The 13,916-nt window shown below is 39.8% G+C and overlaps 2 protein-coding genes across 2 annotated transcripts in view; one reads left to right on the plus strand and one right to left on the minus strand.

Annotated features, from left to right (window-relative positions):
• Window positions 1-13,916, minus strand: part of LOC149668197 (DNA (cytosine-5)-methyltransferase 1.S-like) — a 177,101-nt gene that overhangs the window by 132,438 nt on the left and 30,747 nt on the right. The gene's annotated exons all lie outside the window — the stretch shown is intronic.
• Window positions 843-11,797, plus strand: LOC149668209 (protein regulator of cytokinesis 1-like). The gene is made up of 10 exons (XM_089841062.1): window positions 843-2,195; window positions 3,876-4,049; window positions 4,591-4,888; window positions 6,016-6,152; window positions 6,227-6,322; window positions 7,138-7,290; window positions 8,334-8,574; window positions 8,663-8,781; window positions 10,632-10,778; window positions 11,308-11,797. Exons 1-7 carry the CDS (start codon window positions 1,617-1,619, stop codon window positions 8,451-8,453), a joined length of 1,557 nt encoding a protein of 518 aa, XP_089697188.1. The 5' UTR covers window positions 843-1,616; the 3' UTR covers window positions 8,454-8,574; window positions 8,663-8,781; window positions 10,632-10,778; window positions 11,308-11,797.

The following is a 13,916-nucleotide window of genomic DNA, read 5'->3' on the forward strand; positions in this document are numbered from 1 at the left end:
ACGAGTATCCAAGAAGAGAGTGTCTATTCTCACCCCCGGGTGGAAATAGCCTACGCATAGAGATACATTATATATTATTATTATATTATTATATTATTATATTATTATAGAATTCTAATGTCTATGAGCCTACGCGCTATTCTCAACCCCCCGGGTGAAAATAGCTTATACGCTATTCTCACCCCCCTCCCGGGTGAAAATAGTCTGACTAATTAATTATAGTGGTCTATGACCATTGACCAGGGCACGTCGTCTGCTAAGCTAAAAAAGTGAATAATTAAAATATTTTAGATAATGCCTGGACTACTTTACTAATTTGTAGTTGAAAACGCCGAGTTCCTAATATTCAAGAATCAAGAAAATTTTTAAAAATCCTCAGCAGTCCTGTGGACCACTGACCCCTTTCGATTTAATTTTCAAACTGATCATTTGCCCTGCACCACGGCCTTATTTCCCTCGCTGGTTATTTCCATCCCTGCATTTATGAAGTTAGAAAATTTGTTGACCAATAAGATTCGCGAAAGCCACGCGCATTCGGAGGCGGTTGAATATAAAAACGCCTAACCGGTCGTGATTCAGTTTAGTTATCGATTTGACTTTTGAAGTATACTACAAAAATATTTTTGCCGAATATTTAACTAATAAAGTTTAATTATGGCGTCATCAAATCGAAGATCTGTTTTGGGTGCTCCGCATGAACTTAATAGCGAGGAGAAGGACGACAGCAATATTGTCTTGGTAATAGAAAGGTAAATGAGCCCGTTTTTGTTATTATTAACCGAATAAAATACCCCTTCATTAAAAATTACTAAATTTGATAGGTTTTAATCCAAAATACTGCTGCCTTTACCAAATGATTGCTTGTTTATTGCCACCTGTTATACAATATTGCTATTTTAGTTTCTTTCTACAACCCTCGTTTTAGCCAGTAGCGTAAATCGTACTTATTTAGCATATTAAACTTAACCCCTTTTACCATTGTCGATACCCCCTTTATTAAAAATGACTAAATTTGATAGGTTTTAATCCAAAATACTGCTGCCTTTTCCAAATTATTGCTTGTTTATTGCCACCTGTTATGCCCAATATTGCTATTTTAGTTTCTTTCTACAACCCTCGACCCTCGTTTTAGCCAGTAGCGTAAATCGTTCTTATTTATCATATTTAACGTAACCCCTTTGACCATTGTCGGATATGCGAGGTGGAAATTTATTATAACAGCTATAGTTTTAGCTTGTAAAGCTAGGTGTTTCTTTAATTTGGGAATGGGTTTGTGATCACTTGAATGTGCATGCAGTGAAATCATTTCTAAGAGAGTCAGCAACGTAATTCCCGTAATTCTAACTGATAGTACTTAATAATGGACGTTAGTTATTGAGTTAATTATGTTTAAGACAATAGGGACTTGGCAATTCGGACTTAACTCCGCCCCCAGCGCCATTATGGTATGTTTTTTTAACAGAATGAAAGCTACATAAGCCCCTCCTCCTGGTATGTTTTTTTAACGGAATGAAAGCTACATAAGCCCCTCCTCCTGGTATGTTTTTTAGCACTAGTGGAAGGTAGCGTGACGTTGCATGACGTAGTACTGCCAAGTCCCTATTGTTTAGTCTCTGATGATTGATCTCGCAAACATTTCTGAAGTATCCCGTTTTCTTTTTCGTAGTTTCAATCTGGTCGAAAAGGTCGCCGTAATGCTAGCCAAATCCGAAAAAACATTAAGCGACACATGGACCAAGATTGGCCTATCCGAAAAAGACCAATTGGACAGACTTCAAAACCTCTACAATTATCACGAGGACCTGCAACAACAAATGGTGAAAGAGGAGGAAGATCTGTACCATCGAATAGAAGCCATCGTTAACGACTTAAAAACAGAGTACGTCGATCTCTGCCAACAACTAAAAGTGGACCAGGAGCTCGATGTTAATGGCATGGGACACATGGGACTCCTACAACAGGAGTTCCATCTGAAAGGAAGAGTCGAAACTCTTATCAAGAGCAAGGACGAACGCTTGGAGCGGCTTGCCACTTTGCTGGAGGAGGAACGAGAACTCTGCCAGTTACTCAGCATGCCTCCAATTGACAATGGAACAGCCAGGGCTGGGGACGAGGACGTTGATGAAGCCAATGTTCCATCCGAAGAACAGCTGAATGAAATAAAGCAACATATCCTGATGTTGCAAGACGAAAAGGTAAAAACATTTTTATGAACTCCGTTGATTAGTTCCATACTTTCTACAAGAATGTCTGAAGCAGCACGCCATCTAGTATTTAATTATACATTAACATTTTTATAATATACTAGCTGTTACCCGCGGCGTCGCTCGCGTATAATAAGAACTTCCATCAAAATGATACTAAGAATGGGCAGATTTTACTGATTCGACTAATACTTTTGTAGCACCCTAGGAGCGAAGGCACTCGGCGTTGCCCGTCAGCCCGTCGGAACATTTTTTATTACTTTTCACGTGGACATTATTCCATAAATAAGGGTTTTTAAATTTCTGGCCGCCATTTTAAAAGATGGCAACAAATCGAGCCCAAAAGAGCATTCAGCCCGTCTATAGGTTAAAGGAAAGCAGTGAACTAAATATTTGCGAAATCGGTTGAAACGCGCGGACTTTGTTGCATAGAGAAGATTTTTTACATTTCTGGGCACCATTTAAGATGGCGGCGGATTGGGGGGAAACCTTTCTTAGTACTCGCCTACTACTTATGAGTAACGTTCCTGCAAATTTCCAGCCTTCTAGGGCAAGCGGTTTGGAATGGGCGTTGATTATCAGTCAGTCAGTCAGTCAGTCAGGACTTTTATTTATATATAGATGTAGATTTAATCAGTTGTTTATTAAAACTGTAGTCATCTCGATTAGTAATTCTAGTTTAATCAATTATAGTACTCTTATTGATACTCGATTCATATGAGTACTCACCCATGATAATTAAAAAAAATAATAACTTGTCGTAAGGTTCCAAATATCTGCTATTTGTCCTCATGCATGCACCCTAATAAATTTAACAATAACATCTTGTCTTATTTTTCGTTAGAGGCCAAAGGAAAGTCTTCCCAGTCCAGTGTTTTAGGTGTATAGAGTGCTGTCAGTTGTGACGTCAGATCCAAGGTTAAACGTCACGAGTCTGCCTTTAGCAATGGGCGGCCATGACAGTTACTGTTTTTTCTTTATGGGAAAACAGCATGGGTGACGTCACACCGGCGCTTCTGACAGCACTCTATAGAACTATCTCAGAAGGCTTAGTGTGACATGACGTCACCCATGCTATTTGCCCATAAAACCACAGAAGTACCAAACAAGGCCGCCCACTGCCAAAGCTAAACCCGTGATGTTTTACCTAGGCACTAACGTCACAACTGAGATAGCTCTATTGAGTTAAGTTAGTCTAAGCATGTCGCGTCTGTGGTTTAGTTTAAACAATTGTAACTAGATGGCTCCCATAGTCGAGGAGAGGAAATGACTGCTTGTCAAGCTTAGCAATGGCTAGTTTTAGCTCCGCCCTCGACATTAACGAGTTCTGATTTATATTGGGAGATATTTTAATATTCCTAATACGAAAAGTAATAATTAGTAAAATTAGTCTTCATTTTCTCGTTTTAAAGCAAAGCGCGGGTCACGTGGTGCCCCAAGAAGTTGACTTTCCTTACGAACTCCAGTTTAGGCTTGGCGAAGGCAGGAAGCATTTGTGGGCGGGGTTTATAAATCCCGCTCACTAGCCTTCGCCTAGCTAAACCCGAAGCTCGGAAGAAAAGTCATCTTGGGCTTTGCTTTAAGCCCAACCAATTGATGTTCTTCATTACTATTGGTCGAAATTACATGAAAGTTATGTTAATTAATAATTTGATAATATTCTGACCATAGGAAAGACGGATGGCAAAATTCGACCAAACTCGTACCGAAATCGTAAGGCTCGTTGAAGACCTGGAGCTTACTCCCGAAACCAGCTTTCATAAAGCCATCATCTCGCTCGATGACAACATCCCGAATATATTGTCGGAAAAATGCATGACTGATGCTAAAAATTGGTTGCTCGAAGTAAGATATCCTATATTTTGAACCTGTCCCATATTATCCTATATTTTTGACTTCGTCGAAGTTTTCGTATAGTTAAGCATCAAATTTTTCAAAATTTAGCCCTTTTTATTGAGATCACTTTGACTAAGTTCCCCTGAATTTAAGTAAAATGCAATTTGTTTTTTTTTTAGATTTATCTGCATAATTTAAACCAAATATTATAATACACGAATATTTTTAATCCTATATTTTCATATAAAAACTTTTTCTTCTATAAAATCCTATAATCACTGGAAAAAATTCCTTTGCAGTCCATCTAGTTCCTATTTAGTCTCTACTAAGCCTTTGACAGCGCCTGACCAGGCGTCGCTTTACCTCGAATCTATGACCTACCTCGCTCACTTAGTGACAGGCTCCAGTTTGTAAACAGTGACAAACTTACGGAACATATCTTATTCTTATAGACTTACAATATTATTTACTCTTAGTTGCTAACCCTTTGCTTAAAAATACTTCTTAATTTATTCATAACTTGAGTAACTTTGATTTCTGCAAATTTTAGCTTCGAAAACTTAAAAGCGCCAATGATGCCGTCTTAAAGGCCTTGCATAGACAACTGGGACAGTTATGGGATGGCTTAGAAATCAGCGTGTTGGACCGGGAGGAGTTTTGGTTAACTTGCATTTATCACGGCCAACCCACGATTGAAATGGTTCAACGAGAAATCGTTAAATACCAAGAAATTAGAAAACAAAATGTGGGGAAATTCATTGATCGTCTAAGAGTCGAACTCCTTGCATTATGGGATAAATGTTTTATCGGCACTGAAGAAAGGGAAAATTTTGTTTCCTTCAAAGAAGGTAAAAACTGACAAATAATTTGCTTTTGACAAATATAGAGGTGTGCGAATACCACTTTTTGGGTATCACAGACCAGTTACCAAATAGTAAAATAGGCAAAAATTTTCCTTATCAAATACCGAATCGAATAGTTAGGCCTTGGTAAATTTTTACTACCCGATTAATTGCCTAGTATTCGCGAATAGTTAACCATACTATTCTCGAATACCGAATTGAATACCAAAAATTTACCTTATCAAATACAGAATTTAATAGTTTTTTCCAAATCGAATACCGAATAGTTAGGCCTTTGTAAGTTTTTACTACCCCGATTAATTGCGAATAGTTAAGCCTAGTATTTGCGAATAGTTAAACCATAATATTCACGAATAGTTAATACTAGGTGACCAATTAAGAGTCATTTAAAATACGTTTCTTCATTGGTCGCCGAATATTTCTTAAAAGTTTCCTAGGCACTTGCTGGTAGTTTTTGATGGGAGATATATAAAATTGGGACGAGATCTTTTGATAGAAGGTGGGTCTATGTAGCGAGAGTTGCAGTGTCAGGGCGGCCAGGCTAAATATTTATGGTAGTGAAACTTTAACCGAATAGTTAGTTCGATATTCGTATCGAACAGTGGAAATGAGCTTAATTGATTGAATTACTCTATTGAAACGGTTAACCGCACGCCTCAATTTTAAAGGGATTCTTCAAATTTTAAGACCAATTTTAGTAATGAAAAATTAAGACAATATCTCTGAATGATTAAGAAATCTGTGCTTATTATGATTTTAATTTCATTTGGAGATATTCTCCTAAATTGTGGAAATTGATCTTATAGTATAGTATCAAACCTAAGACCATTAAACGCAGATGGAATGGAGATAAGGGGCGTTGTTCTTTTAGGGCTGCGGCTCTCTAGCGCCACACCGCGACCAATATTGAAACTTGTTCGACTCAAAGCATAGCGAAGGCTTGTGAGTCGAATTAAGTTCGGGCCTTTCCCGCAAGGGGCGCTGCCAACAGGCGATGCCATTAGAAGAACGGGGGTTTTAGGTTATAATTTTTCCAGTACATCTATGTTTAATGGTCTTAGATCGAATTAAGTACGATGGAATATACTTAAAACAATTTATTTTATTTTCAGAAACTTTCTCCGAAGATCTGTTAGAGCTCCATGAACGCGAAGTTTCGAAATGGACTCAAATGTATGAAGATAATAAAGGCATTTATGAAAAGATTGTTGAAAGAAATTCTCTGTGGGAGCAAAAGAAAACCTACGAGGTAATATCCATTTTATAACTTCACTTTGGTTGGCGGCTATTGCGATTTTAATTTCCCTAACTATATCATAATAGATTAAGGGAACTGATCCAAGCCGTTTTCAAAACCGTGGTGGAAATCTATTGCAGGAAGAGAAAGCTCGAAAGCGTCTGGAGCATGAAATTCCAAAGGTAGATTTATACCTTATTAAGTTCCCTTTCAGTTTGTCTAACACTTTGAAGGAAAGCGCGGCTCCATGATCACCCCCAGCATTCTGGCTAATCTTCTGGACACGAATTTTACCTTGCCAAAGGCAGGAACCAATCAGACCTAATGCACTAGTTCCCATTGGTTCCTGCCTTTGACTTAACTAGCCTTTAGCAATCTTAGCCACTGTGTAGTAGAAAGACAATCTTTTAGGGGCACCAACAGAGCCGCGCTTTCCTTCAAGGGAAAATTTCAGGTAACGGTACATTATACTTTCAAAGAACGGCATTTTTTAAAAAAAAATGTTAAAAATAAAATTAGCGATCTCTTATTACAATATGATAACTAGCATTTAATTAGTCTTAAAAATTATCAAGGACTACTGCGCCATCCGCCTTTGGTTTAGTAGCGTCTGGTAAATCGAACCACTCACCCCTAGGGCATTGGTAGAATTCTCACAGGCTGAGAGAGATAAGGGGTAAAAGCTTCGATTTAGCAGACGCAACTAAACCAAAGGCAGATGGCGCAGTAGTCCTTGATTATTTTTAAGACTAATTTAATACAAATTACTTTGCAATAAGAGATCATTTATTCATTTTTTTAATATTTAATTCCTTTCATATTTAGAAAAATGCCATTCTTTTAAGGTATAAAGTAACGTTACCTGAAGTTTTCCTTTTAAGGCTCTATTTATTTCCACTCTACACTTGGCCCTAATTACTGTTAATTGTTCCAAAAATTCGTAACTATGTTAAATACTAGTCACTCGCAATCAATCTAATGTGAAATATGTTTCTAGTTGGATTTAAAAATCGAATTCATGATTGCTGAATGGGAAAAAAGTCAAGATAATGCGGAAACCCTTCGGATCAATGGCAAAAAATATCAAGATTACATCGCGGCTGAAAGTCAAAATTTGAAAAACGAATTGGAAAATATCAAGAGAATGCGGGTAAATAGAAGCCGTAATCCAAAAAAGCGCTGAAAAAGAAATTAAAAAATATAAACCCCACATATTACACTTAAGCCTCAAATAAGTATTTTTTACTAAATAGAAAATAACATTAATAAAAAAAAATACTTATTGGGGCTTTTAAGTGTACGTTTTTATTTATTTGTTTATTTATTTATTTATTTATTTGTTCATTTATATATTTATATATTCATTTTATTTTTAAATTATTTTAATAGTTACTAAATAATTATTTAACAAGTGATATTTTTAGTTTAAAGATACTTTTATTTCTGGCAATGTTTACTTTATTATAAAATAAAATTCGTAACATAAGTTTATAAGATATTTTCCATACATAAGTTTATAAGATATTTTCCATAAGTATGACACCACCTAAACTTTGTAATGCTACTGAGAGAGACTTACAGCTCGAGCTAGTTAATGACCGACAAGCGAGAATTGATTAACTCGGTTAATTTTGCAGACTTCCATCTTATTATTATTTAGTCTGCATTACTAAGCCTTTGTTAGCAGCGCCTTACCAGGCGTCGCTTTATCCTTAATCTATGACCTACCTCAATCACTTCATGCATGGATTAACTAACGCTAGGGATTGTTCACTAATCGGGTTTCGCATGTAATGCTATCGTCAACTACATGTTCCGAATTATTCCTTGATTCCCCTCTTCATTCCCCCAATTTATTGGACCAAAGCGGATGTAGATATAGCGCCAACTCTAGGCAAAATAAGTAGTTTTTGCCCAATTTAGGCAGGATTTCAATTTTGACGTCATGGAACACGTGATATTTGGTCCAATTTTCTTATAGCTTCCTGTTAATGATAGTAGCTGCTGCTAGGGGGCGTTTGGAATATGCATGCTTTATCTTTTGGGGGGAACGAACTATCCCTAGTGTTAGTTAATCCCGGCTTCATGACAAGCTCCAGTTCCTAAGTTACCAGACTTTACAAACTTATGGAACATATCTTATGAATTAACTTATGGTGATACTAACTCTCTAAGGTTAATTCTTTGCAACAGAAAACTGAAGATGGAGGGAAAAAACTGGTAACCCCAATGAAACGCAAAGCACCACCGACTTCTAATAAAAATACACCAGCCAGCGCTGTCAAAACACCGCGTTTACAACCAAAAGGTTAATTCTAATGCTCCGCCTTCTCCCGCCATTGTTTTGTTTCCCGGTGTAAGTGCTACAGCCGTTCAAAGTTCGCCACGGAAACTTCTACTTAAATCCTCTCCACGAAAATACGCCAATTCGCCGGTAAATTATTTTATTCTTCTGTTATCTCTGGTAGTTGGTTAAGATTCACTTAATTTCCTTTTGGTTTCCTTCGAAATGATAACTTTAGAAACGTATTGCGCAAAATCAATGTATGATTGCTAAACCTCGCACGATTTATGCGAAATTCAAGAAAATCAACTTTCGTTGAATATGCCCAGGTCTTCTATAACGTATATGGACTTTCAGGTATTTACTGCTATTTTTACATTTAGCATTAAAAATTGAACATTAATAAATTAATTAATTAAACATAATTAAAAACATTAGCTATAGTTAAGCCTAGTATTCGCTTATAGTTCGGCCTAGTGTTCGCGAATATTTCGGCCTAGTGTTCGCGAATATTTCGGACTAGTATTCGCGAATAGTTCGGCCTAGTATTCGCGAATAGTTCGGCCTAGTATTCGCGAATAGTTCGGCCTAGTATTCGCGAATAGTTCGGCCTAGTATTCGCGAATAGTTCGACCTAGTATTCGCGAATAGTTCGGCCTAGTGTTCGCGAATAGTTCGGCCTAGTATTCGCGAATAGTTCGGCTTAGTTTTCGCGAATAGTTCGGCTTAGTATTCGCGAATAGTTCGGCCTAGTATTCGCGAATAGTTCGGCCTAGTATTCGCGAATAGTTCGGCCTAGTATTCGCGAATAGTTCGGCCTAGTATTCGCGAATAGTTCGGCCTAGTATTCGCGAATAGTTCGGCCTAGTATTCGCGAATAGTTCGGGCTAGTATTCGCGAACACTTAATATTAACTAAGGAGAAAAACATTTAGAAGCTCCTATATTTCAAAATACCCCTCCTCATTGTTCGCTGAGCATTTCTTTCGTTACCTATGCTTGTTTCCTGCAATATGTCGTTATTCGAGAAAAAAAATAAAGAAATATTGCTAATATGGTGTGTTACCACGAACTTTGTTGTGACGTCACATGCTCTTATCTCTTACCAAAAATAAATAGGGGAAAGTGTCGGACTCTCTCCTTCGTCTGTGACATGCATTTGGAGGGGTGAATGCATACTCGCGAAATCTGTTTCATCCCCCTCGCCTATTCACCATGTACCTAAGATAATTTGTGATATTGCGCGTGAAGAAATAGTGCGGTTTTATTTTACATTAGTTGCTTTTGACTGAGGCTAACCGTGGCCACAATTTAATTTGATGATGTACATGATTGTATTAATTTAGTTTGCTAATATTGATGTTATTTACTAATATTAAAACCATTTAGCTTATAATGACAACCCAGGGCCTAAGTTTGAACGAAATTCTGAAGGATTTTACCCATGAGTTTTTTGAAATAAATGATGATTTGTGGCATTTTCAATTTATTTTCGGCGTGCTAACGTTTTAAACAAATTTTAACCTCGTTCAAACGCGAAAATAACACTAAAGAAAATAGAACAGAGCGCTGAGGTCCGAGGTTGTGACTCTTCCTTGAGATACGCCTATGCCAAATTGTCCCGTTTGGTGGCGTTCAAATTTGAATGGTTAAACACCTCTCGCGCGCTTGAGCGTCTCGAAATGCATGTCAAGCTAAGGCAAAGCAAAGAGGGTAGAAAGAGGGGAGTAGAAGCTAGCGGCTTTGGCAAGGCATTTTGGGTGTTCTCGCTTTTCCTTTTTATTTATTTGTTATATTTTCCTCCTAATATCCGGTTCACCGTATTTCAACCAATAAGAGGGTAGAGAAAGATGCGCGGGCACACCGGAAGCTTAGAGGTAAACTTTCAAAGCGAGAACACTCCAGCCAAGCCTTCTACTCCCCCTCTTTCTACCCTCTTTGGGCAAAGACAGGAAAATATGGCAGTCCGACACTTTCCCCTATTTATTTTTGCTCTTACCTTATTTTCAGGCGACCATATTGGCGGTCGCGAGACGTCGTCAGCTTGGGTAATACAAATTCGGGACCCAATATTGACGTCAGAGTTTTCCCCCCTAGCTTCGTGGTAGCACACTATAACTGTTGTTCTTTTAATTTTCTTATTTTTTTTGCTTTGAAGCCACGGAGAAAGGTCTAAAAATGTAGAAACTAAATTTACCGTATTGCCAGGTTTCATTAGCAGCGTTCAGCTTGGTGTACCATAAAGGCGCCTTAGGTTACCGGTTCCGTATAAAAATTAAAATCCGACACTGAACCGAGAACTCGGTAGTGGTTGCTGAACGCACTTACACTTTTCAAACTTTGTCAAGAAAACAAGTAAGCGAATTCAGTTTTGTACTTATTGTCATGGAATATGATTTTAAATGGAAAATTTATTAACGAATAGGATTTTATTTTGCGCTTAAATACTTTTTAGTAGCATTAAAGCACTAACAGCTTATAGTTTCACTTTGAAATATTTTTATAACGTCTTTTTCAAAATATAGAACTTAAGCCTCGGTTAATGAGAGCTGCTTTCTTTGAATCTTTCAAGTTTCAAGGCTGCAGCTAAGGCTTAAGGGAAGTAAAAATAGGGCGGGTTCGCTACTTCGCTGGGGGGAAAAAATTATTAAAAGTACGGTACAGACCCGTAATTAAGATAACCAGGGTTTCAAGAAACTAAGTTCGATTAATTCAAGAAATTAATGTTTAAAGATTATTCCAATGCACCTCTTTTCTTCAGTCTGTTTTTCAGTCCCTTGGATATTTTTTACTATTAAAATCAGCTTCCATGAATGTGAAAATAGTCCTTGAGTAAAACATAGGTTAGGACCATAATAATAAATGTCTTTATTTCAAAATCTAGTTTCCAATATGCATCGCCAATTTACGTTTACCTAAAATACAACGGTAAGAGTTCAACTCTTTTATGGGGATGAAGCTAATCGCGCAAGAGGCCGCCGAGGTGCTAATAGGGCCATAGGGCGACCCGCCCGAGGCCGTGGGGCGGCGATCGGTCGACGACCTGGAAGGCCCTGGGCCGATAGCTCCACCTGAAAGGCCCTGGGCCGATAGCTCCACCTGAAAGGCCCTGGGCCGATCCCTCCACCTGGAAGGCGACTGTTACAGTTTGTGCTTCGTGCCAGTTGTATTACGCGCCTTACGAATCCTTACATTAGTACCTTAAAACCTCCCTAGACGGCGCCAGACTAATCAGAACTATAACACTAACAATTACGGACTAGATAGAGGACTGGCACTTCAGAGCGGATCTCCAGCCCGCAGTGCAGCTAGGAAGAACGCCTCTAAGCTACAGTTTATAACTCAGTTAATTGTATTCCTTTTAATAAAGTAAATTTGATTTAACCTAGCACATACTTGCGTACGTGAAGATCTCAGTTACTAACAGAATAATCTAACATGGTGACAGCGGTGGGATGCTGAATTTCCTCAGAAACGAACTCATCGCTACTGATAAGCCTTGGACACACCACGTTGGGCCTTCGAAAGTGTTGCCGACACAATGACTCATTTTAAAAGCCCTGAACCTTTTTCCCCTGGATCAGACCCAGCCTTGGCGTGGTCTGAGTATAAAGAGGGATTCGAACTATATGCTACGGCTTCTAAACTCGGCACTGAAACAGTTTCCACGCAGCGGGCTACGTTTCTTCATATATTGGGCCCCGCTGGGCGGAGAATTTATAAAACTCTAACGATACCCAAGGTTGACGATGCTCGTACGTTGCCCATCATCTATGCGGCATTTGACACATATTATGAGCCTTACAAGAACCTCACATATATCAGGTATCAATTCTTCACTTCTAAACAAAAGGAGACGCAGACGTTCGATGAATTCTATACCGATTTGAAAATTAAAGCTCAGGACAGTGAACTTTCCCCTTTAACTGATATCTTATTGTGTATGGCCATCGTCTTTGGAATTCGAAAGGAATCATTGCGCAAAACCTTATTAGCCAAACCAAAGTTAATATTGACTGACGCCATTTCACTCTGTCAAGCGGAGGAAACTTCTGGTATTCATGCCAGTGCAATGGCTCTCACTAACACCAATACGACACCTCAACAGGTTGACGCGGTAAATCACCACTCGTCTACAAGCCGAACTCGGTTTCACCCTCGTGGTGGGGGTCCACCAAGAGGGTCTGGGCGTCCGTCGCCGCACACGACTTCCTCTCGCACTATGCCTCGTTCATCGTCTTCCCAGCGACCTGAATTTACGTCTTCCCAGCGGTCGGAATTTAGTCGCAATCCTGCCTCCCCTCACCAGCGAAAATGTCCTAACTGTGGGGGCAGACCGCACTCATCCAGACCATGCCCTGCTCGAAACACCACTTGCCTGAAATGCAATGCTCGTGGTCACTGGGCTTCCGTCTGTCGGTCTACTCATGCCTTAGAAGCACGTGACGCGCCACAAGACGATTACGACGACTCGGACACAGACGCTAACACGGGCTATGATTATGAGGGTGACCATGCCCCTTCCGATTATTTGAGTTATGGCCTCACCCTTCATCCACAGGTTTCACAAGACGAAAACCTTACATTACACACCGTTCACTCACGGGACGGGTCTGATGAGCTCTATGACAAGATTTATCTCTACAATCAACCAACCACGTTCAAGGTAGACACTGGCTCCCAAGTGAACATTATCACGAAAACCATTTACGATGCCTTACCACATCACCCGGCGTTACACATGCCTACGCACCGCGTCACGTCATATTCTGGTCACACTGTTCCCATTACGGGGATGACGAGCCTCCCGTGCACCTCTCACACTGCTGCCTGCTCCTGTCACTTTTATGTCACCGAGGAGGACCGCACTCCTATATTGGGCGCCCAAGCTTCGCTCGCCCTTGGGCTTATCGATCACATCGACCGACCCCTTGGTCCGCCACCTCGACTTCAGAATATGTCATGCGCACCATATATCCAACTTCTGAGTTCCCCAATGTACACATCTCGACCGATGACTTTCTCATCGCCTCAGCTGATGTTGCCTCCAACGCCCGGATGTTGTTGCAGGTTTTGGAGCGTGCCAAGGAACACGGCCTCCAGTTTAGCTCATCCAAAATCCAACTGGCGATACCCCAGATCACCTACTTAGGTCATGTCATCAGTGCCCGTGGTGTACACGTGGATCCCAAAAAAGTCAAGGCCATATGCTCTTTACCACCCCCCGCGGACAAGAAGGCGCTCCAGCGGTTCTTGGGGATGATCAATTATGTGGCAAAATTCTTACCAGAGGCCACGTCTGACACGGCACCACTCCGGATCCTGTTGAAACCAGAAATGGCGTTCGTGTGGGAGTCCCATCACCAATCACACTATGATCACCTCAAAACCCTCCTATCTACCACACCAGTCCTCGCTTTCTACAATCCGGCCAGGCCAAGTGTCATCTCCGTGGATGCTAGTCAGAGTGGCATCGGAGCGGCTTTGCTACAG

Source organism: Phalangium opilio, unplaced genomic scaffold (genome assembly GCF_054372755.1).
Source record: "Phalangium opilio isolate 3A_F unplaced genomic scaffold, DU_Popi_V2 ptg000056l_1, whole genome shotgun sequence".
Taxonomy (NCBI): Eukaryota; Metazoa; Arthropoda; class Arachnida; order Opiliones; family Phalangiidae; genus Phalangium; species Phalangium opilio.

What these genes read in the sequence shown, in the direction of transcription:
- LOC149668209 (XM_089841062.1), top strand. Translation starts at nt 1,617, where the DNA reads ATGATTGATCTCGCAAACATTTCTGAAGTATCCCGTTTTCTTTTTCGT. An exon ending in TTTTGTTTCCTTCAAAGAAG is followed by an intron (nt 4,889 to 6,015) that starts GTAAAAACTGAC and finishes TTTTATTTTCAG; the next exon opens with AAACTTTCTCCGAAGATCTG. An exon ending in TGGAGCATGAAATTCCAAAG is followed by an intron (nt 6,323 to 7,137) that starts GTAGATTTATAC and finishes ATATGTTTCTAG; the next exon opens with TTGGATTTAAAAATCGAATT.